The sequence below is a fragment of the Equus asinus genome, chromosome 12 (genome assembly GCF_041296235.1).
Source record: "Equus asinus isolate D_3611 breed Donkey chromosome 12, EquAss-T2T_v2, whole genome shotgun sequence".
In the NCBI taxonomy this organism is placed as follows: Eukaryota; Metazoa; Chordata; class Mammalia; order Perissodactyla; family Equidae; genus Equus; species Equus asinus.
This window is the reverse complement of record NC_091801.1, coordinates 56,337,966-56,356,301: the sequence shown is the minus strand read 5'-3', so window position 1 is coordinate 56,356,301 and position 18,336 is coordinate 56,337,966. Positions and strand designations below refer to the sequence as shown.

Below are 18,336 nucleotides of genomic sequence, written 5' to 3'. Positions count from 1 at the left end.
CTGCTGTTATCATTTACTTAAGACTTTTATTTATATTGACAATGACTTTTTAAAATTCAAATTTATTTTAAAGATAAATGTCACGTCACTATTGTAAATGGGAAACTTGTATTGCCTTTCAGAAAAGGAAAATGTAAAAATAAACAGAATGAAATTTTTCTCCACCATATAAAACAGAGCAGTTTAAAAACATCTCCATTATTCATTGATTGGTCTAAAATTCTTCCCACATTCTCTCTGCTTTGTAAGATCTGAAAGGCAGCATTTGAAATTGGGTGGATTGCAGGTCTTAGAAACCAGGCAGATGGCATAGTGAGGCAAGAGAAGTGGAAAGAGACTTAAAATCATGTAATTTTGGGACACCCCGATTTAGCTCATTTTCTTCTAACACGTTTTTAAAAATGAATGTTTTTGTGGCATATTGGCCGTTTTGTTGAATCTTAGAATATGTCAGTGTGCGTTATGACACTGCCAGGGCAACAGAAATCTTTCTGCTCCAGGTTCCGTGCCCCTTCAGCACGTGAAAGACTTTTAAGCCTCCTCGGGGACTAATCCTCAAGTCCTCAGTGCCATTTCAGGGATATACAATGAGTTCCTGCCCTCTGTTTTCAGTAGACTTTACAAGTTCATCTTATTTATTCAAAAAGTCCTGGACTTCTAAGCCGATCTGAACCCTCATGGAGACCACTGCCTTCCGCTTGTACTAGAGCTACCAATGACCAGAATGGAAGGAACCTAGGACTCTGGAGCTGGGCGAGATATTCTTGACAGTCCAAGGAATCAGGAATGAAAAACAAAACAAAACGTGGTTTCAAGATTGTCTTCCAAGAATTAATGAAAATGAAAAACAAGTAGGCTGAGAATACTCGTTCTCAAGTATTCCAAATATCACATGATCAGTTTTTTAATTTCTGTAAGACAAATTGTCTTTATGGATCACTCATTTTTTTTCTTAAAAATATTTATGCCACCTCATTACTATAGATACAAAGATCACTGAAGGAATACTTTCCTCCTCCTCTCCTTCTAATGGTCTATTTTGAATAACTGTCCTGGCTTTCTCATATGGGGGACTGCCGAGGAGTCAAGTCTCTCTGCTGCACATAGATCTTTCTTACAAACAGAAGGCAAAGAAGTCCTGATGTTTGCTAGTTTTATGTGACAAATAACTGACGAGCTATCTCCATTCAAGTAATGAAGAGCAAATGCTTTGAGTAACTCTAGTTTGTTTACATTGAACACCTACCATTAATGAGATCAACATAACCATTGCTCATTATAGCCACGGGTGAGAGTCTTCGAGTTTCCGTGTCAGAATCCAGGCTTTCAATAACCATCATTGCATATTCCATCCCAAAGCACCGATAGCTCTGCCATTCTGGAATGTATTTACAGGTTGAATCTCTAATAATTCCTAGAAACAAAAGTATACACATCTTAGCAATGAAAAAGAATCTCTTTGCAAAAGCATCCACATACTACCTTTTTCTTGTTATGTAAGATTAATAAATAGAAAACATAAGCTACTGATTGAGCACATCAATCATTAAAAATAAAAGATTGAGTGCAGCAATCATTAAAACAATTTTTTTAAATAAAAATAAAAACAATAAAAAATAGAAGTTTCATGAACTTGAGGACAAACAGAATAAGATCCAACGAACCTTTATAAGGTGCTTTCTCAGTGACAGGAATTCTACTTCCATTTGGGAATGTGAGCATCACCTTAGGAATTCTATAGTCTCCAATTCCAAACTGGCTATTTCCATTCCATTCATATTCTGCTTGAGGTATCACCGAACCAGAATTCCCCAGAAAGGAACCATCCATATCTCTAAGAAAAGATTTCCTTTTGGCATCACAAACCATGTCTACACAATCAGATGGATTCACCTTACTGTGGAGAAAAGGCGAAATATATGAACACTTAGATTTAATATCCCTCTCCTGTTTCTATCCGAAAAGAATTGATTGACTGAATCATATCATTTCTGAAAGGATTCAAAGTAGGACCAAGTAGCATATGTAATTAGCATTGTAATGAGGTCTGTTTTACATTGTGTTGATTTGGTCTGTTATTACGAATTCATTAACATTTCAAAAGGACAAGTTATACCTGTGGGATTTAAACTAGAATTTCATTTTGTTATTTCATATTGTGTTGAATGACAGAGCTCGCATTTGTGCATTCCTCACAATATACCAACATTGCCCTGTAGAGCAGGTGAACACTTACTCTGTTGTGCAGGACAGAAAAAATCCCTGTGTTGGCAGGGAAGTCTTTATATTTACTCCCTTCCTTCTCTCTCTTTAAAAAAAACTGCATCCACTCTTTTATTTTTATTTTATTATTATTTTTTAAGGTATGCTTTTTGGTGAGGAAGATTAGCCTTGAGCTAACATCTGTTGCCCATCTTCCTCTTTTTTTTTTTCCTCTCCCCAAAGCCCCAGTACATAGTAGTATATCCTAGTGTAAGTCATTCTAATTCTTCTATGTGGGATGTTGCCACAGCATGGTTTGATAAGTGGTGTGTAGGTCCTAGCCCAGGATCCCAACTGGTGAACCCTGGGCCACCGAAGCAGAGCGCGTGACCTTAACCACTCAGCCACAGGGCTGGCCCCCTTTCCTTCTCTTTTTCTACGGGTCTGTAAAAACTATAAAAATATTGCATGCTTACTATAAAATAATCTAAATGCTTAATAAAACTTCAGTCCCCTTCATCTTCTTATCTCCAACTTTTACACTCTTCATCAATTGTAGAATAATACATATTCTTATAGACCTGCCTGTGTATAGACAAACAGATATACTTGGATTATGACTTTTAGGCTGCATATTTTAGTAACCATTCTGTAGATATTCAAATTGTAAGAGATAAAATACTATAAATTCATCATGCTGTTCAGCCAAAGAAGGTGTTCTACCTTCATCCTGAGCCACCTAGAGTGTTGATTTTTAACTGGTTATAATAATAAAATAGCTACATATAAGAATAAAATAGCTGCATATAATAATTTGCAATGTACTACACATTGTATAGTATGTATGGTATACAGCATACTTCTACTGTATCATGATATACACTATAGGAAAATATAATTTATTCCAGAGTTACAGCAGCAAACAATAGTGGAAAGCTCAGATCTGTTGGATAGTATTCACCATCTCTCTCCCTGTTGCTATAAGGGACACATGAAGCTATAAGTTATCCCTTCTATACCATATTAGTTTTGGAGATGATTTGAATACATACTTTGTAGTGCCTGTGTTCTTTGTGTTCAAATATGTGCAGAGTGCTTCTGTGAGCAAGTCTGTGAGTGCCTACTGGTACTCTTATATTATGGCTCAGGGCTTTGTCTTATTTCAGGTTCCAAAGAAACAGAGCCTGAGCTGTGGATTTTTGTCCAAGTGAGTTACTGAGGGAATCTTCTCAAAAAGGAAGGAGAGGGCCATTTAGGGCAAGGGAAAGAACAGGGAGATGACTATGGCCTGTAGACTGGCTTCAGTCTGGTACCACAGGATCATGAATTGCCCAGAGTTGTTCCCATCTAGAGACAAGGAAGCCAGCGTTTTGTACTCCTGTATAAATTAGTTATTTTCCATGGACTGCAAGGAAGTGATGTAAGGAGAGCCTCAACCTCCCACAGCTATTCCTGTTTGGCTAAGAGCAATTTTCTGGAAAATAGGTTATTATTGGCCAACATTTAAAAAATCTGGGGACTGGTGAACTGCCTAGTAAAAGGGATCTGGGAGAGTGCCAACAGTATCCCATACAAGCACAGAACTCAAGGACACTATATCTTAAAGTGTAATATTTTCTTCATGACCTAGATATTAAAATTACATATCAAAGCTGAAAGAGTCAATGATAACTAAATAGGAGCTAGTAACTTTCTAGCGGGGAAAGGCTCTACTGAGCCAAAGAAGTTTGCAGTTTAACAGTCAAAGGAGGAGGTGCAGGGTTGTCAGCAAAACAAAATCAGATGAAATCAAACTATTTATGAAACATTGCATTTTTTCTAAAGAGACGTCTATCTAATTAATCAGGATTATTCCTTGTCTTCTCCCCATAGTGAAAATTGTCAAAGATCTCTAATAGAAAATTTCCTTCCTCCAGTGTTGTCTTACATCTAAATTCCTGGTCTGCACCTCTTAGGAGGAGCAGCAGTTATTGGCTATATTCTTTTTTTTTTTTTTTTTTAAAGATTTTATTTTTTCCTTTTTCTCCCCAAAGCCCCCCCGGTACATAGTTGTGTATTCTTCGTTGTGGGTCCTTCTAGTTGTGGCATGTGGGACGCTGCCTCAGCGTGGTCTGATGAGCAGTGCCATGTCCGCGCCCAGGATTCGAACCAACGAAACACTGGGCCGCCTGCAGCGGAGCGCGCGAACTTAACCACTCGGCCACGGGGCCAGCCCCAATTGGCTATATTCTTTTAAGACTTAGAATCGAAGTGGCTCAGCTTCTGGAAATATTCTGACACCAGCTGACTTTTGTGATTGACAAAATCACTGTTCTAAGTTTCTACATATTCTCAGTCCCAGTGATTATAATGACTGACAATTAATTTCCAGCTACATGTTGGGGTGCACATGATAAGATATTTGAGAAGCAACAGGAAACAAAAGAGGTGAGCAAAAGGGAAGAAATGATAAAGATGTCTCTTACTCTGACTATAGATTGAGAGATATTAATGTACAACACACTGCTGACCCAGTCTCTATCTTTTATGATTAATGATGGTATTATTTATGATGCACGAAAAAAAGTATAAAAAAACATACATATTAAGGCCTAGCTTCTTCAACTTAACTGAAAACACAAATATATTAGTCTTAATTTTCATAATGTTGATTAAAATTTTAACGAAATGAACAGTTACTTTAATATGGAAATCAGATCTATGGCAGGGGAAGAAAATAATGGAAAACTACAATGACAAGAAAGAAAAGACTGAGTTTTCATATATTTTACCTTACATCAGGCCTATGTATAAATATTTTTGATTGTTCCATAGTATCAACCAGCTGTATGTTCTTCACATGGATTGGATGCTGTAAATCCTCATTTAAAGGGTTAGTAATGAATACCACATTAGTTTCACCTGAACAAACATTTTTAAATCCAACAAATGTTGAATCTAAAACATAAATGATAGAAAAACAATTATTTTCTATAGAGAAAGTGGTAAAATCAGTTTAATTTCATACACATTTCACCAAACATATCATTTAACACTGCCTTGAACATGGAGCTTTTACCTTATGTGGCAGGTAAGTCCACCACTATTTGCGGTAGATTGTTGCCTCCCTATATTAACACCAGTGAGTAGGCCTCTCTCATATCTTCTCTGGGCTTGGCATATTTTCTTTCTGATTTGCTTTGGACAATGGGACAAGAGTAATTGTGGTATAAACAGATCTGAAAGGTGCTTGCGTATTAGGGCTCACTCTCTCCCAGTGTTCTTGGGAAATTCCATGACTTTCAGCATGTGAATTAGCCTAGGAGACAAGTGGCTCAATCCTCCCCAAGACCCCAGCCAATGGCTAGCACCAATAGCCAGATATGGAAATGACACTGTCCTAGACTAACCAGCCCCTAGCCATCCTGTAAAGTGACGACAGCCCAAGGAATACTCCCAGGTGAGACCAGCAGAAGAACCAACCAGCTGAATAAGCCCAAATTGCCAATCCACAGAATCATGAGCTAATGAATGGTTGTTTCAAGCCTCTAAATTTTGGGGATAGTTTGTGAGGCAACAAAGGCTAACTGAAACACTATTATTCTCTTGGCTTCATTGCACATATCGTGTGGCCAAATGATAGAATTGACTGGATTTGAAAACTTAATCACCTTTGTGCTTAAAATTCAATAACTCAAAATAGAAAAAAGCAAAAGGTGACTCCAAAAATTCTTAAAATCAGTATGTGCTATGTACTACCCTGCTTGATTACATTTTCTCCCAAGAAGACACTGTATATGCATGAATATGAACCTGTAGATGAGAATTAATAAAATACCACAGAGCAGATGCTGTTTGTACCCTGTGCACTCTCCTTTACCGGTCCAGTGTACCCATCTCTAGCTCCTGTAAGTGTTAGCTGCTAACCACTCACAGTTGCCTTCTCTGGAGAAATGCCCTTGACCACTTGACAACTTCCTCTCTCGAGAGATTATGCCCTCCTCAACACCACCACAAAGGAGTAGCCATGTCTCACTGGTAACGGATACAGAAGGCCCTCTTGCCTCAAGGGGGAAAAACTAAGGGGAGCGACTTCCAAAGTTCATGAAGCTGCTTCACTGCACAACGTCTGATCTGACTTGCTGGCCAGACACAGAGACCAAAGCTGAATTTCTGGTACACTACCATTCCTCAGGAAACCAAATAGTAAATTGAATTAAAATTGATTACGTCGGATTTCTTCTACTCTGGAAAGGGTAACAATTTATCCTGATTGGGATTAATTCCCATTCCTGGTATAGTTTTCCCTTTTCTACTTACAGGGACTCGGTTGGCACCACCACCCTAGGGCTCACAGAGTGATCTAACAGGATCCTGCATGCCATCACCCTGAACCAAAGAACACACTTTTAGCAAACGAGGTTCAGCAGTGTGCACATCACAGCCCTATACTGCAGCATCTGGAAACTGTCAGCCTAACAGACTGGTGGAATAGTCTCTTGAAGGCACAGCCGAGGTGCCAGCTTTGGAGATGACAACCTGCAAGAATATATTATTCATCTAAAACCAACAGCTATTAAATGGTGCTGAATTCCCAAAATATAGAAAATATGGGTATTGATGCAGGATGGGAGGAAGAATAACCTTGTTCAACAACACCCCTAGAAATCCACTTTGAAAACTTGTGTTTCCAATCATCTAATTTTAGGTTCTATGAGTCTGGAGGTCATGGTTCTCAAAGTAGGAGTGTTTCTACCAGAGAATATAGTAAGAAATCCAGCAAACGTAAAGCTATGGTCACTCATGGTCCTTTGGGCTCCTTGTCAGCATATACCATTTGTCAGGGGTAATTGAGCCTGATCACTATGCAGAGGAAGGGGTGCTACCACATAACAGAGGCAGGGAGGACTATGTCTGCACTTGTATGACCCACTGGGGCTCAGGTCCTGTGTGGACTTTAACTGAGCAAGTACAGCAATCATGGCCTAACCAGGGAACAGTAACCTGGGCTTCATTACAACAGAGATGAGGAGCGTGGGTGAGGCAAGCCATCTTGACTAGCAGAAGTGTTAGCTAAGGAGGAGGGAAACTTAGAAACAGTGATGGAGGAGGGAGATGATGAATATCATTCACGGTCTTGGGACCAGCTATGGCAATGTGACCACTAATCTTCTTTTGATAACTTTTCTCGGAAATTGTGACCATCCAGAATCCTGGAGAAATCATGTCTTAGTGGAATAAACTTAATGTAACTAACTTAAGAAAAGAAGCAAGTAGATCTGAGTGGGCCAAGGATGGATCGAAGTGGATAAAGCTAGTGCACCCATCTCCCATCTCTGTGAGTATTGACTGCTAACAGCTCAGAGGGGCCCTCTTTTCCAGAGAATTAGCCTTGGTCAAACAGGAATGACATTGCCCAGGAAATTGAGGCCCTTCCCACAGAGGCAGATGTAGCCAATAACTGACTAAATGGTAGAAATGGCTACCCCCCACCTAAAATGTGAGATCAACTCGGTGGCAATTAACATCCCAGAGCTCCCGGTGGGATCAAGTGAAGCTATTCTCCAGCTTATACCACACATCCTTGCTTAGCAGCTTCCCTTGTCCTGTTCTACTTCCATCCCTTTCTCCTGAGAGCATTTCTTCAAGAAAACACAGAAAAATCCTCTTCTAATGTTCTGCTTCCAGGGGACAGCCAAAGACAACCGTTATTCTTATATTTACCTTTTATGACTGTCTTATAAAAGAAGAACAGTTATTTGTGTTCATTCAAGAAGTTTTATTTATAAGGTTCCATTTTATAAAGATATTTTTATTCCTATATGATATTTATAATATTCCAGAGCATATTTTTAATTTATTGAATAACATATGTTCAACTAAAACTTACATATTATGTTAAATAATTTTTGGCAAGAGTATGCTCATTACAAGTTACTCAGTGCATTTCTGGCACTTAAAGTTCTGATGAGAATTAATATGTGAAAGCTTAGATATCTAATTCATTAAACCGCTATCTTCTAGGAGACACTGGTTAAAATGATCATGGCAGGGAGACTTGGAAAACTGAAGCAAAGAATGGCACAGTGTATTTAATGGGAAAAATGAAAATAATTGATATATTCACTACATTAATTTACATATAATTGTTACACATTTTTAAGGCGGCAGTCTGGTTCAGTGAAAGAGCAGCAGACTTCAAGCCAGAAGATCGTGATTCTAATCCTAACTCTGCCAGTAGCTGTGGGATTTTGGCAAGATTATATGAGCTCTTAAATTACATGAGTTTCAAATTTCTTCAGTTGTAAAAAAGGATAATATACAACTCTACTTATATGAAAGGGCTTTTACAACTTATAGAAACTAATTAACATTAAATCATCATACCAGTGGTTTTTCTGTTGTTTTAAAAAGAAAATTAAATGTCAATTCTTTAGTATATATACATTTTGCCAGGGAACCATTCTTCAAATCGACTCTGATGTCTGATTTCTTTGCTTGTCATATTGAGCAGATTCAAATACAAATTCATTTAAATCATTATTTTTTACTAACAATGAAACATGATTAGTTATACTCTATGTATTCTTGACGGAACATAATTGAGTAGATTTGTCAAAGACTATGTTTAAACTTGCCTGAGATGTCCAAAAGGCCACTGATGGCGTTGTAACTCATGATCCCTGCGTGGGGTTTCCGGGGTGCCATGTTATGTGCTGAAGCAAAAGTAGGCCAGCAAATCCCACTTCTCCCACCTTTTATTAAAAGAAGAAAGTTAATGAAATTTGAATATGCACTCATATGCACACCAAAATTAGAGATCTAAAATTTTCACCTGATAGCGGTCTAGAACTCCGGTGGGCAGCAGAAAGTTCAATATTGGGATCATCATTAGTTAGGACATCAGAGCAATTAAATTCAGGGCTACTTCCAACAATTAATGAGCTCTGTTAAAAAGATTCAAATGGTAAAGCTTTAATAATAGCTTTTCCTTTACTGAATTCCACTGTAGCAAAACACAATGCATAAATTTGAGAAGTGCATCATTCATTAAACCAAGATGAAAAAGAGTGATTTTGCCCTGAGTGGAATGATATCAAAGTGGAGGGGGAAGACAGGCATGTAAATAATTTTATATAATGACATGTTCTGCTTCTATGATAAGAATATGTCCAGGGAACAGTAGGAACAAGAAGAGGAGGGAGTGTCAATACTACCTAAGCTGGTCCAGGAAAGACTGCACAGACGGCGTGTAAGTGAAAGTAACTGTGGCAAGATTAGCAGGTGATAACCTAGAAGAGGTGAGGGAAGCGGGGAGCAGAGGGAAGGACGGAGAGCTTCCTGGTAGAAGGCAATGAGAGCAGAGGCAGGAGGCTTGGACTACCTGAGGGTAGAAGTCAAGGAGATCATTCGTACTGGTCCTTCAATAATTTTACCCTTCTCAGAGTCTCTCTTTCTCCTTCGTGTGGCTGTATTCATTCCTTACCTTGATTTGTACTGTTTTACTGGAAATTTTGTGAGATACAGCAGCTGGCATGTAAATCATTGAAGAAATGGCCATTCCATTGTCAACCAGGGTCACATTATAGATTTGCACACTCTCTGTGGTCTGTAATACAGCTTGTAGGTTACACAGTACAAAATGCACTCATAAAGGAAAATAGCCAATCACCATCTTGAATCAATTTACCTGAAAATAAATTCCGTAATCCCAGCATGTCCAAATGGTAAATCCCTGTATAAGAGAACATCCAGGAAGGCCGTCTTGGTTCATATAGATGCCATATAAACCTCCATGGGCTTCATTGTCAAACCACTTTTCCATGGGATTAGACTGACCTTGGAAGGAAACACAGCACCAGAGAATTAACATTACAAGTCATGTCATACAGTTTTATAAGCAGTATTGGTTAAAGTTAAAATTCCTTTAAAAATGAAATACATAATTCTGTTGCAAATTTTAACATGATGATCAAATATTTTTATGGTTCAGACATTTATGGTTTATTCTAGTTAGTATTTACTCTTATCTTAGTTATCCTTTCAGTGTTACTCAGAATAATTGTATACTCATTTGCAAAAGTTTGGTTTAGTGTTAGTACCCTTAATTTATTACATCTGATTAAACTAAACATGAATTTCATTAGAAAGAGCATGAAGTTAGATTCAAACAAAGCTAGATTTGAAACACAATGATACCACTTGCTATCAGCAAAATGCTTCTCCTACACACCTTTTTGTTGCTTGTTCCTTCTGGTCATCCCATTTTCAAGTTGTGTCACTTCCTTACGAGGCTTTCTCTGACCACCTGATTCAAAGTAGCACCTCAGTCACTTTACACAGCACTTAAAATTTTTATCACTTGTTTTTTTTTTAAAGCTTCAGTGCACGGTTGTGTATCCTAGTCGTTAGCTTTTAGTTCTCTATGTGAGCTGCTGCCACAACATGACAACTAACAGATGGGTGGTGTGGTTCCATGACTGGGAACTGAACTTGGGCCACGGCGGTGGGAGCACCGACTCTCAACCACTAGACCACCAGGGCTGGCTCTCACTTGATATTTTATTGTTGCTTATTTGTGAATTATCCACCTCCTCTCTCCTATTAGAATGTAAGCTTCCTGAGAGAAGACACTGTGTCTAGCTCATTCACCACCATACTCCTGGAGTCTAGAAGGTGCTCATTAAATATTTGTTGAATTAATGTATGCATGATCTTGGGAAAGTTGTTTAACTTTTTAGAACCTCAGTTTCCTCATATATAAAAAGTTTTAATGCCTACTTCAGGATCGTTTCAAAATGAAATGAAACGATTCACATAAAGTGCCTCAATAAATGGAAGCTATACTCATTACTAACATACAAGATAAGAGAAGCAGATTTTTACGGAAGTTTTACTTATGTCCATATCAGAGTAGTAACCTTAATAACTCCCTCCCAACTATGCATAAATTGGAGGATTGCCCATAATGAGCAGCACCACCTCCTAAGTTGTGCTTAGTACCAGCTCACTTGTCCAAGTCCCCCTGTGTCTGACTTCCTCCTATTTTCTATTGATTTTCCTTTGGGATTGACTTTTGACTTATGGTCTGCCTGGTTTCTATTTTGTTTCCTCCATAAGAAGGTGTTTGCATTGTCTCTCTTGGTTCCATACAATGCAGCCCCATGGACAAGTATGGCTCCACCCCTCGACCCAGCATGGGTCATAGTTCCCTTCACTATCCCAGCCTCTCACTTGTCTGGGAGATGGACTGAACAAGTTGATGTCCCATTCCAGGAAGTTAAACCCTCAATTCCTCTATGACGGCTCATATTTCAGTTGCTCTAAATCCAAAACCACCTTATAAACACTCTCAATTACTTAGGAATATCAAAATAGTCAGTGAAAAATGCATTACATGGTATTATACATATTGGTAAATATTCATATTCACAGATCATATGTGGATTTTCAAAAAAACCACAACAATACTTCAAAAAAGTTACAGAGGGGCCAGCCTGGTGGTGGTGTGGTTAAGTTCGCATGCTCCGATTCAGTGGCCAGGGCATTGAAGGTTCAGATCCCAGGTGCTGACCTACACACAGCTCATCTAAGCCATACTGTGGCAGCATCCCACATACAAAATAGAGGGAGATTGGTACAGATATTAGCTCAGGGACAGTCTTCCTCAAGCAAAAGGAGGCTTGGCAACAGATGTTAGCTCAGGGCCAATCTTTCTCATCAAAAAAAAAAAAAAGGTTGTAGAGAAATTACATATTTAAAATCTTAAGTCAAAGAAAAGCCACTTTAAGCTGTTGGGAAGTAAAATAGCTAATAAGAGACTATATCAAGGATTCAGTTAAATCTGTTGACAAAGTTGTTTTAGTTCTTCAAAGCACATTTTGCACCAGAATAAAATTAGCTTAGGTCCAACAATTTTTCAATTTACAGAAAAAATGCTGATTCAAAGAATCTTAGAAATAGCTACAGAGATAAAAATGTGAACTGTAGAGGGATATAAATCTTTCAGAGAAAATTCCATTTCCCTTAACTAAGTTTCTCAAGAGGCAAAGCCTGCAGCTCTATTATTTTTTACTTTTTTGATCCGACAATTCATTTTTTATCCAATAATTCATTTACCTAGTTGAAAAGTCAGGAAGTTATAAAAAGTTATACAATAATAAGTCACCAGTCACCCTGTTCCCACTCACCTTCTATGACTTTTTGTTTTTACACTTTCAGCGTTTCTTTATGTAAACACAAATACCATACATATTCTTATTTTCTTCCCTTTCTTCCACAAAATATATTAGACACAACACAGTATTATATATACTGTTCTGAAACCTCCATATATCACTCTAGAATATCCTGGAGATTTCTCTGTATCAATATGTAGATATGTATCCTCTTCCTTCATTTTTAGAGAGGCCTAGTGTGCCAAGGTTCAGCTATATAACTAGCCCACCGTTATTGGACATAAGGTAGCTTTCAGTTTTCTGCTAGTACAGACAATGCCGTGATGAATAACCTTCTTCACAAATCCTCTTCCAACTGTTCTAGGGGCAAATGTTAGTTAGCTTACCAGAAGTGGGAATGCTGAGCCAAAGGGAAATGCCCTATAATTTTGGTAGGTATCGCCATATTCCCCTCTGTAGGGGTTGTATCATTTTGTCTTTTAACCAGCAACATGTAAATGTTCTTGTTTCTCCACAGCCTTACCAAGAGATCAGTTGTTTAGTTAAATCTTTTTTGTTTTTCTTGAGGAAGATGAGCCCTGAGCTAACATCTGCTGCCAATCCGCCTCTTTTTGCTGAGGAAGACTGGCCCTGAGCTAACATCCATGCCCATCTTCCTCTACTTTATATGTGGGACACCTACCACAGCATGGCTTGACAAGTGGTGCCATGTCCGCACCCGGGATCCGAACCGGCAAATCCCGGGCCACCAAAGAGGAACGTGCGAACTTAATCACTGTGCCACCAGCCCCAGTTAATTCTTAATTTTACTCATCTGATAGAGAGAAACGTATCTTAGAACTGTTTACGTTCTTTGATTTTTTCAGGCTTGCAGGTTTAACACATGAACAATGAGCATTTATTCCTTTAAAGTGGAAGCATAAACAGTGGTGTGTCCTTATAGGCATCTATCTCTATGCTTTGAAGCGCTGCTTTTGTGAAAGTGGTAGTGGAGTGAGGTACTCACTGTTCCAATACCAGCCAAATCAAAAACTGAAGTTGCTGTTAGAGTTTTTGGATCATAAACATGGGAAACAGTTACCCTTAAAAGCCTGTTTATTGGGCAGGGGGATCTAGTCTTCTTTTATTCCCTTGATACTATTGGTCAAAAGCCCTTGTCCTATTCTGTCTGCCATCTCTCTGCTGATCCCCTTTCTGTCTATTTTCATTTATCCCACTGCTTCTTGCCCAAGTTACTTTCTTTCACTCCTATTGTGTCTTTCCAGTTCCATTGGACCCAACTGTCCCCCATCTTCTCCTTTACCCTTTCTTGTTCTCCGTTACACCCCCTGGTTCACTCTGTCTCTCTGGGTATCTCTCTTTGATTTTCTCTTTCCTCCTCATCCCCCTCGACAGTCACAAGGATAGAATCAAGATACTCCTTGTCCAGGAAGTGCTCATTCCAGTGGGATCAGGAATGCAAACAGACTCTGGCAGGGAGAGCCAATGGGATACAGGACACAGGAGTATCACAAGGACAGGGCTGGTCACCTCCCTCAGCCTGGGGCTCAGGGACCCTCCTGAGGTGATGACTTGAAGGGGATGCCTGGGGAGCAGCAAGGCCCAGCCCCAGGAGGACGAGGATGGGGAAGAGGTCTCGGGAGAGGACTCAGGGCTGCAGAATCCTAGGACCAGGGGAGAGCCTGGCGTTATGGGGTTGCCTGAGAGGGGTGACGTGGATGAAGGGTGAGAAGAAAATTGGGTTTACTTTTTTCTGTAAATCCAATATTATTTGAAATAATTTAGCTTGTTGAGCTCTTTCAATGTCCAGGAGGAGGAGATATTATATATTCAACTTATAAACTATAACTATTTATTTAATAAATTTGGAAAAGTGATTTCCTAGTTTTAGGGACTCTATGCCAAAAACTTACTTGAGCATGGTTCACCATGAATGCGGAATCCTGCCCTTCCAAATCCAGCCACGACGTTATTTTGTAAGACTGTATTGGTCCCTCTATTTACCTAGTACAATGATAAAGAAAATGCTTTGGGTCATACTCTTAAACAATTATACAGTGAGAGCAAGTATGCAACATACACAGGAAAACTCAGGAGGAAAAATTTAATTCATTATTCGCCCATTCAAATTTATAAAACAAATGGAGTATTGCAATTACCTTAGGTTCTTGGTGTAAAATCATCGCCTCATACCATACCTTAGACTTCATTAGAAAACTGCATTAAACAAAATTTTTTTTTATTTCAATCGCAAAATTCACTGGATGTGGTTCAATATTTACAGACCATAGACCAAATTCCAGCATTATAGTAAGGTTACAATGATTTTATGACTCTTTTGGGGGATATTCTGTTATCAATTTGATTTATTAGAAAAAGACAACTCTTGTGTTTCTTTCCCCTCTGTATGTTCATTCTTGTCCTGTGTTCACTGTGTCTCCCTCTTAACAGCTTATAGCATGTAGCCAAAGCAAAAGTTTCCTATTCTTTGATCTATTTATTGAATATATTTTGTTTTCTGAATTTTATTCAATTCATTTACCAGGTCTAGTAGTCCAGGTTTGTTCGTATTTCTCTCTACTCAAAAGTTCTTTTTGTCTGTAACCTGAAACTTAGTGCTTGATTATATAGGCACAAATTGTTTTCTAAAGCCCTGGTTTCCAAAACGGAGTAAGCACACTGCAGGGAATGCACAAAAGATCCTTGAGAGTATGGGAAGGAAACAGTAGAATTTCTATTTTTATTTCTCTGGCAACTTTTAATCTTTCTACTTGTGTGTGCTATAGTGTGTATAATCAAATCACGTAACTGGTACATGCGGATAATTTGTGAAAATTTATAAATAAATAAACATATGTATATTAAAAAAAGACAACTATGGCAATTACAGTGGACCATAAGATTTAACAGCAGCATTCACTAGTTTAAATAAAATAAAAAATCTGGGTTACCATGAGTGTTAGGTAATTACTAAACAATTTTATTTTATGAGCCAAGTCAAAGTGGTAGAAAAGGAAAAGTATAGAGCACAGAAGATTTAGTTCTTGCCTATGGTGTCAGCAAAACAGTCAAAATCTCAATTATTTAAAGCATATTAACACTTTTATTTTTAAAGATTATGATAAAAATCAAGTTAAATGAAATTCATTAAAGTAAAATAAGGTCTTTTTCTTTCAAAAGATATAGATAACTTTAAAGATTTGAAATGGACACTTGATTAGATTCTAACATCTATAAATAGATGAAAAGAGAACATTATTACCTCATAAATGTAACTAAGTCCCAGGCTTTCAGATTTTACTTTAAAGTGATTATCAACAGTTGCACAAAAACAGAACTCAATCCTTATCTTTCAAAGAGAGCTATTTTTAATTCCCTTCTGTTCCTATGGCATAGGTAAATAAAATAAAAACAAGAGGAAGCTGTGTTTCCTCCAAATCCTTTTTCTGCATTTTCTATTTTCTTCCCTGTAATCTACTCTTCACCTAAATAAAGACCTTTAGTAAGTGAAGAAACTTCCCGGGAAACAAGAAATTGCTAATATCAGATAATTGTAAAAAGCTTTGCATATAGAATCATAAGAATTTTAGATGAGAGATTTTAGAAATTCTGTAGTCTATCATTCTAATTTTCCATATAAGGAAGTAAACTTACTCCAGAGTTAAGTAGTAATATGTGGAAAGCACTCAGTCCCTTAGCAGCAGAGAGACCCTATACTAGAACTTGAAAGTGATAATGTTGGAGAAGCAAGAAAATAAGAGAACTATTTAAACCAATGGACACCAACACAAAGAAAAATCCAATAGCTATTGGCGCTCACAACATCTTTCAAGAAAATTCATTCGCTCCTTTAATTAGCTCATTCTATTAGTTCATCAATATTTACCTAAGGAAGAAATGGTTTTCAATAACATTTTGAGATTTACAATTTCTACAGAAAGTATAATCTTCAATAAGGAAATTATAAATTATAACTTTGAATGATTATAATTATAAATTTGTTCACACTACCTCAATTGCTGCATGCCAGAGAGTTGAACTTAGATCTTTTCTGTTCTGATAGGTTCCTGGCCAAACCGAAAGTGCAACCAAATTTCCTCGGACTCTGTTGGCATCCCCCCATATTCTTATGCCTGTACAAAAATGGAAAATCCCACCAAATACATATAAATTTGTAATGAATACTACAGGGGAATGTCTTTCATTTTTTTCCATGAAATTAATTTTCCTGTTTGAGCCTGACAAATGAACCCCTCATATTTTAGAGCGAGGCTTCAATAGTGAAATTCTGCCTCCTTAATAGACTACCTGTATTAGAATCTTCTGGGGTGCTTGTTAAATATGTGGGTCCACAGGCACCACTTCAGATTTTAACAAACACACGCATAAATTTATACACATTAAATAAGTTTGTATTATGCTTTATACTGATATTCAAAAAAGGATAATCTCCAGGGCCAGCCTGGTGGTGCAGTGGTTAAGTTGGCATGTTCCGCTTCTGCTGCCTGGGGTTCGCCAGTTCAGATCCCAGGTGCGGACATGGCACCGCTTGGCAAGCCATGCTGTGGTAGGCGTCCCATATATAAAGTAGAGGAAGATGGGCACAGATGTTAGCTAAGGGCCAGTCTTCCTCGGCAAAAAGAGGAGGATTGGCAGCAGATGTTAGCTCAGGGCTAATCTTCCTCAAAACCCACTCCCCCCCACCAAAAAAAAAGATAATCCCCTAAAATTGAACAGAATTTTTATAAAATAATAATCTTTATTTGTGAATCATCTTTTTGATTGACACGTAAAGAGTATTTTAAGTCACAATAATTTAAACTATTCATGATTAGGTAACCCGCAGGAGATCTTGGTTTGGTAAATAATTCTTCTAGAGCTGTTCTGTCCAATATGGTAGCCATAGCCACATGTGACCACTTAAATTAAGTACAATTAAAATTAACAACCCAGCTCTTCAGTCACACTAGTCACATTTCAAGTGCTTAATGACCACACGTGGTTTAGCAATTACCATATTAGCACAGATATAAACCTTTTCTATTGCAAAAAGATTAATGGGACAGCGTGGCCCTAGAGTTTGCAGACAAAATTGCCTCAGAAAGACCTACAATTTAGATGAAATATTATTATATTACCTTCCCCCACTGTAAAGTGGATGATGTTATCATCTATGTCCAATCCATCTGTCCCAAACACACCGATTGCTGGGGAAAAGCCATTGTGAAAAGCACAGCCTCGAATATAAGATGAGCTGTGTTCTTGAATCTATAAAACATCGAGATTCAGTGAACACAAAAAATAAAATTAAAATACATCTACAGAAAAAAATTAAAGTAGGCAATTTTCAGGAAACAAACCTTGATAAATAAGATACTCAATTTACATTCCATTAAAGGAGATGATTTCCCAGTAGGTCTTTTAACGCTGGGAAATTTCCATGTATCTTGAGTTTATGATTAAATCAAGCAAAAAAGTTTGCTTACTTAAAATACACACAAAACATTCTCAAGTACTTTCCCGTGCATTTATATCTCTATCATTATAAAATGCTAATGTACTAACAATTCTTTTTCAGAATATTTTACTATATGATGAACAGGGATTTGTTTTTGTAATTACAAAGGTTGATGCTCTCAGCAGCTGGTCACAATTCAAATGTCTATAGGAACCAGTCTATGAGCAAGTTAGGGATTTCAATTTTAAACCTACAAGATTATTTTTTATTTCTATAGGAAATATGAACTCTCTCATTTTTTCTTAAATCACTAGCCCTCTCAGAATATTTATTTTCCTCTTTTTGACATGGATGGATGTCATGGATGGATGGATGGAGGCGTGGATATACAGACATGTTTCATTTGAGAAGTTTAAGCAATACTCACATTAATAAAAACTATTTGGAAATATTTTTGGTCATTGCAATGTAAAATATAGGTGTGAAATACTATTATAGATTTTCATTTCTTTCGCCTTC

The 18,336-nt window shown here is 37.7% G+C and overlaps 1 protein-coding gene across 4 annotated transcripts in view; it reads right to left on the bottom strand.

The window, feature by feature from the left end:
• The window catches only part of PKHD1L1 (PKHD1 like 1), a 150,870-nt gene that overhangs the window by 18,869 nt on the left and 113,665 nt on the right, over positions 1-18,336 (bottom strand). For 2 of the 4 annotated variants that reach the window (XM_070481487.1, XM_070481486.1), the window contains exons 61-71: positions 17,498-17,627; positions 16,371-16,492; positions 14,273-14,363; positions 10,415-10,489; positions 9,872-10,020; positions 9,668-9,790; positions 9,017-9,128; positions 8,820-8,936; positions 4,974-5,139; positions 1,665-1,897; positions 1,247-1,414 (exon numbers count right to left, since the gene is read on the bottom strand). In XM_070481487.1, the coding sequence (XP_070337588.1) occupies positions 1,247-1,414; positions 1,665-1,897; positions 4,974-5,139; positions 8,820-8,936; positions 9,017-9,128; positions 9,668-9,790; positions 9,872-10,020; positions 10,415-10,489; positions 14,273-14,363; positions 16,371-16,492; positions 17,498-17,627 (1,486 nt within the window). The remainder of the gene's footprint in view (positions 1-1,246; positions 1,415-1,664; positions 1,898-4,973; positions 5,140-8,819; positions 8,937-9,016; positions 9,129-9,667; positions 9,791-9,871; positions 10,021-10,414; positions 10,490-14,272; positions 14,364-16,370; positions 16,493-17,497; positions 17,628-18,336) is intronic. The other 2 variants (XM_070481489.1, XM_070481488.1) reach the window with 2 other exon arrangements.